This window comes from Arachis ipaensis, chromosome B09 (assembly GCF_000816755.2).
Source record: "Arachis ipaensis cultivar K30076 chromosome B09, Araip1.1, whole genome shotgun sequence".
NCBI classification, from domain to species: Eukaryota; Viridiplantae; Streptophyta; class Magnoliopsida; order Fabales; family Fabaceae; genus Arachis; species Arachis ipaensis.
Genome location: NC_029793.2, coordinates 136793063 through 136799735, shown reverse-complemented (window position 1 = coordinate 136799735; position 6673 = coordinate 136793063). Strand labels below are relative to the sequence as shown.

The following is a 6673-nucleotide window of genomic DNA, read 5'->3' as shown; positions in this document are numbered from 1 at the left end:
TATAGATTGACGTATTTAAGTTAATTTATCAACACATTATATAGTTTTTTTTTAAAGTAATGTATTTAAAATTTAATTAAATTACATACATAATTTATTTAATTATATATGAAAAAATAGATTTAAAGCACGTAAGCAAGTAAATTAAAATTAATAGTGATACAGAAAATTGTTGTATGCGAGTGAATGGAATAGGAAGGGAAAGGTCACGTGGCTGCATGGGAAAGGAAGAAAGAATCGAATTGAGAAAAGAGAAGAAGCAGCAGCGAAACCAGAAACACGCTATTTAAGTGCGAATTATAACTTCTAAGCAAACCCACTCACTCAAACCTTCCCAAACGCAACGCAACGCAACGCAACGCAATCACTCCTTCACTCTAATTCTTTCAAACCCTACCCTAGCTACCTAGGGATTTCAAGGTTCTCTCTCTTTTAACTTTCCTTCAATTTTTTTTATCTCAAACTCGTGATTGCTCGGCTGAATTTCTCATATCGCCACCCAAGTTGACTCCTTTTCATCGTATCATCATCATCATCACCTGTTATTTTTGTTTAGATTTGTTTCTAGGGTTTGCTTGGTTTTTACTTGATCATCTTTCTTTCCTTGACTCTGTGTTTGTTTGTGATGTTTCATTTCACGTTATGTGTGTTAAAAGGAAATTCGTTTGCGTTTTTGCGTTGGAGAAATTCTTGGAAACCCTAAACCCTTATATAATTTTCTGAAATTGTAAGGGTTCACGAAACTCAAGTGTTGGCTATGATCGGATCAGAAGACCACTTATGTTTATTAACCAACGAGCAATTCGTACCTTTTTTTTTCCTTTGAATGATTAAATAATTGGTTTAGATTTTTATCCCCCGTAAACCTTGTATGAGCTGTTACTATAGAATTCATAGTTATTATTATTTTGGTTCCTGGCTATTTGTTGTGTTTTGTGCACTGTGTCCTGTTCGAAGTTCCTAATCGTTGCACTTGGAAGTTGGAAGATTCTGTGGAAATGATATAATTTAATATGAAATTGAGTTTGATGATAATCTTCTGTTGCAAATTCTTCTTGACAAAGGCTACTTACTAATTAATTTGGTAATTTGGTGGAAAAATCATAATTTTGTTAATAGATTCTTCATGCTATTTGTTTTATGTCCTGTTTTGGTAAATTGAATAGCAGGTCATGATAAAGGTGCCTTGTCTCTGACAATCATTTTTTTATGTGAAACTTTAGGAGTGATAAGCCTCGGATTGGCATCTTGAACTTTGCATAGTTTTAATGGCTTCCAAACGCATTACTAAGGAGTTGAAGGACCTACAGAAGGATCCTCCTGTTTCCTGCAGTGCTGGTTGGTTTACACACTGATTTCATGTTTCTCTTAATTTTCTCTTCTCATGCAGTATGCTTGTTGTTTTTGTAGCAATGCACATTGTATCTATGTATTATAATGGATATTAAAATTATGCTCTGGCATTTAGCAAAAGAAATTAAAATGCTCTGTTATTGAACTTGCATTGCCATTATTAAACTAATTCAAATTTGTTTGAATTTGAAGTCATGATGGGTGAGAAACAGAGGATTATTTAAGTTTGTCTGGCTTGTGCATGCATGGTTTTGATATACCAGTATAGTTTTGGAAAGTATAAGGGGGCTGTTGGGTGACAAGGACCAGCAGTGGACATGTGGTTGAAAGAGGGCAAGCACCTTGATTCATCATAGAAGAAGCTACTTACTATATATGGATTAGAAATGACTTTAACTTTTGACACATGATGAGATATGAGGATATTTGTGTGGCTGTACCTTTTGAGTTTATCATTGCCATTTCATGATTGGTCTATGTTATGTGTTTCTGTGCAGGCCCTGTTGGTGATGACATGTTTCATTGGCAAGCAACAATTATGGGTCCCGCAGACAGCCCTTATGCTGGTGGTGTATTCCTAGTGAACATTCACTTCCCACCAGACTATCCATTTAAGCCACCAAAGGTGATTATTGATTTGATGCTAAATTTGTTAAAGACAAAGGCCTAAATCAACAAAAACAGAGTACATATTTGCTAAGTTATTATGTATCTTGATTAGTTCTAAACTTCTATTGTAATAACGTGGTCTAAAATATTTCTCTTTTATTCTGCATTTCTTTTCAGTTCTAGTTTAGAGTTCTTATTTGTTTTGTCATGCCATGACACTTAGTCCAATCATTTGTGTTTTAGTTGTGAAGATGATAATTAGTCATAACCTCTTTGTATCCCTTTTCTTCCTTGCTAAATTAGAACTAAGTCCTTGACCCCAAATGTGCCTTACATACTTTTTCTCCGGTTCTTTATTATTCGGAAATTATTTTATTTTGAATTTAATTTTGATGCGCTGTTGGTGATAAATGTAAAGCAGGTTTACATGTGCATTCAATTATGTAATGCCATGTTAGCAAAAATAACTATCTTTTCTATTGACCGCGAGAATGGTCTTCCAAAGAACGGATGTGATTGTACAACTGTGTAAAATGTTTTACACTGTCAACGCATCAAAATTAAATTCTTTTACTTTATTATACCTTTTAAAAAAGTTTTGTGCAGGTTTCTTTTAAAACAAAGGTCTTTCACCCTAATATCAACAACAATGGAAGCATATGTCTTGACATTCTGAAAGAGCAGTGGAGCCCTGCTCTTACAGTATCCAAGGTATAAATGCTTTAGCTTTAATTTGGTTACTTTTTGGCCTTGGATTATGAATATTTTTTTACCTCCTCAATTTTGTGCTTTGGGTTCAGAGTTTGTTTGACACTAAAATCTGGTGCAGGTGTTGCTGTCAATTTGCTCACTGCTCACTGATCCCAATCCAGATGATCCTTTAATGCCCGAGATTGCTCATATGTACAAGTCCGACAGAGCCAAATACGAGAATACTGCCCGTTCTTGGACTCAGAAATATGCCATGAACTAAGGAGACTCATTATTTACATGATGATGGTTATGATACTAATTTGGGGGTAAGATGAAGTGCAAAGGATGTTGTGTGGGATTTACTAAGTCGTTGTTGGTCTTTGATTTTAAAATAATTCAAACTTGGAAACTTTTAGATGTAAAGATTCTGTCATGATGGTCAGTAGTTTTTATATTTGCTATTGTGGTTTCTTATTTCCTTTCTTTTTTTCTTATTCATTTATTCTATTTTCTTTTTTTTTTGGGGGGTCAAATCCTCTTTCCTTTAAATACCAGCTTCTCTATAACTTCAGAATAACACAGATCAAACGGCTTTTTTATTAATATAAATATAAAAAATATTTTAATTTTTTGAAAACGTACTATGCAAAAGTATTGTCAAAGCAGAAAGCACATATGGCTAATTCACATGAAGTCCCTGCGAAATGGAGACGCAGCGCCTGCAAAATGGACTTAGGCGTGTCCATTTTGCAAGGTGAAAGCCTATTTCACATAAAAAAACGTATGGACATTCACTTGTTATTTTCTTAGTAAATGAATAAAAAATAAAAAGTTTTTCTTAGCATTGTTCTTGGAGTTTTTTAAATAAATAATTTAATTATTTTATTTATTGATATATATAATTTGTAGNNNTTTAATTTTATTTTGATTTAGATATTCTAATTTTATCTTTTTCAATATTAAAATTAATAATTGGTGCATAATCTATGGTTAATTTGTATTTCAATAATCTAATTCTATAATTGTAATCGTTCATCATTTTTGTTCATTGCTTTATTATCCATCTTGTTGATTTTCAATTTGTTCATCATTTATCGAAATTTTCAATTGCAGAAATCGCAATCTGCAGAAATCTAACCGATTTCTTTATTATGGTAATCGATTGATTCGTTCGGTTAGAAAATAATTGATTGTTTTTATTTGAAAATCGATTGATTAGCGAATATTTTTTAATCTAATCGATTCTCGATTGTTTTAAGAAAATAATTGATTTCATGAGTTATTCAATTGATTGGTTGAAAAAAAAATTATATATCCTCAGAAATTTTTTATTATATAAACAACAACCAATTATTTGAGAAGATTTATTTAAACCTTCGTTTCATTTTGTATGAGTTTTATTTGTTTTAGTGTTATATGATCTAGTTTATTGAATAATTTTTTGAGTAAAAGACAAATAGGTTCCTAATCTTTTAAAACGCGGATATTTTTGTCCTTCAAGATTGGAAAATACATTTTGATTCCTCACCATGTAAATTTCGTGACAATTAAGTCCTTTCATGGAATTGGTGCTCGAAACGGTAACTGAGATTGCTGAGGTAGAGGGGGTAGAGAGTGATGTGTCCGTTACCGTTGCTGAAGTGGATGGAGAACAAATTGTTGGAGAATAAATTGGTCTTTAATGGCCAAAACAACACCGTATACATCCCCCACTTTCATGCCCATCATCCCAGACCTCTTCTTCTTCTTCTTCCATGGCACTTTCATCGCACCCTTTCTTCCTCTCTCGTCTCACACACTTCTCACTCCACAACCCTTTCATCCCCATGGTTCTTGCCAGTGCAGCAAAAGTAGCTAACAAAAGCTCTAACATGAAGTAAATATGGAAACAGTACATGCCAAAAATGACTTTTGGATGGATCTGATCACTGTAATCATACAGTTTCACCAAAGAAGCCAAAAGAATAGCCTTTATTGCATATGGTAAAAGTGGCGTGTGACTTTTGCTGGGGTTGGTAGGAGATGTCTTTTCTTTGCTCTGGTTATTGGCTTTTGGTGTTTCTGAAGATGGATTGGTCACAAAATGTGAATTTTTGGAATATTTTGATGGATTTGGAGGTGGTGGGCTTTTGCCATCTTGAGAGGTTTTGGATCTGATGTGTGGTTGATTCTGTTGGATCTTGATAGGAAGGGAAGCAGAAGCTACAAAACGTCCTAAAGAAGTTGATGGATCAGAGAACAAGGAACCTTTATTGAAGGCAAAGAGAATGAGTTTGAAGGTTCCAAGCCATGCAAAGAAGAATCCAGTGTTGCCTCTCAAGTGCACACTTGAGAAGTTGAAAGGGATGAAGAGGAAGAAACATATGATAGGAGCTAAAAAAGAGAAGTCTTCTTGTTCCTGCAAAAATTGATCTACCAATCCAATAACAATAGCATAAAGATATCACAACTGAAATGTTCACCTTGATGACCATGATAATATCACCCTCCATAACCGCTTAAGAATCTAATTCGTGAGAACAATCCTTAAAGATTGGTTAAGACTCGACAATTAATGAGACTTTGGAATTATACCTCAAAATCAAAGGTGGACTTTGAGAAAGCCAATAGTGGCATGGAAGAAAGGGTTGTGGAGTGAGAGGTGTGTGAGACGAGAGAGGGAGAAAGGGCGTGATGAAACTGCCATGGAAGAAGAAGAAGAAGAGGTCTGGGATGATGGGCATGAAACTGGGGGATGCATACAGCGTCGTTTTGGCCATTAAGGACCAATTTGTCCTCCAATAATTTGTTCTCCATCCACTTCAACAACCGTAACGGACACATCACTCTCCATCCCTCCACTTCAGCAATCTCCATTACCGTTTCGAGCACCAATTCTACGGAAGGACTTAATTGTCACGGAATTTACATGGTGAGGGATCGAAATGTATTTTTCAATCTTGAGGGACAAAAATGTCTGCATTTTAAAAGGTCAGGAACCTATTTGTCTTTTTTATTGGATAGTTTTAAGATGTCAGATATATTTATGAATACTGAGATGGATGACTAATACCAGGAGGACGATGACATTAACCAATAAGAAGAACTAGTAAGTGATCAAGATATGATGGATGAACAGTATGAATTCGAACAAAATTTGAAAGATAATTTTATCGAGGGGAGTATTTTTCTGAAACTAATCTGTCAATGAATATCCTTGAAGTTGCATATGCGGTTGACTCTGTGCAAGACATTACAATTTTAAAATTTTAAATTTCACTGAAATTTATGTGAAAGAAATTGGTAGATATCACTTTGCTACTTTGCAACTTGCATTTACTTTTTATCCGAAGTACTCAAAATCTAATGGTTTTAGTGCAAGGAAGAATAATAAAACTTTCATGAATAGTATTGGTGAGATTTACAAACAAAAGTTTGTATGTCATCGGCAAAAATTAGGTAGGAAAAGTATTAAAGGAGCCTAGATTGAAAACAAGAATTGAGTATGAAGCTCAAGTGAATGTTAAATTTATACCTGAAATTCGAGAGTGGCATATTTTTTATTTCTTTGATGAACACAACCATAATCTATTGGATACATAATTCAATTCTATGTTACCTGCTCATAAAAAAAATACCAGAGACAAATATTATGTAAATGATGAGCATGCTGAAGTCTGAGAATTGAGATTAACACTTTACAGATATTTGATCTTCTAATTAGTCAAGTAGTGAATATAAATTTATTGGCTATGGTCCTAAAAATATACTTGTGATTATGATGTCTATCTAATTCTCAGAACGCTTAAAAAAAATTTAACTATATTTTTTAAATATTGTTTAAATTTTATAACCAATATAGTAATTATAATCATAGCGACCAATGTAATAATTTTTTTCTATAAAGGTGTAATATAACTAAACGTTGGAGTAATTTTAGCACCAACACTTTATACATATTTTTTTTCTTGTGGTCCTGAACACTTTATACATGTTCAAAACATCAATCAAGATTCTATATTTCCAAACGTATAAATAG

The 6673-nt window shown here is 33.5% G+C and overlaps 1 protein-coding gene and 1 pseudogene across 1 annotated transcript; one reads left to right on the top strand and one right to left on the bottom strand.

Moving 5' to 3' along the window:
* LOC107618923 (ubiquitin-conjugating enzyme E2-17 kDa) lies at positions 260 to 3129 on the top strand. The gene is made up of 5 exons (XM_016321107.2): positions 260 to 420; positions 1224 to 1338; positions 1851 to 1978; positions 2569 to 2673; positions 2792 to 3129. Exons 2-5 carry the CDS (start codon positions 1269 to 1271, stop codon positions 2933 to 2935), a joined length of 447 nt encoding a protein of 148 aa, XP_016176593.1. The 5' UTR covers positions 260 to 420; positions 1224 to 1268; the 3' UTR covers positions 2936 to 3129.
* On the bottom strand, positions 4062 to 6263 carry LOC107616360 (annotated as a pseudogene).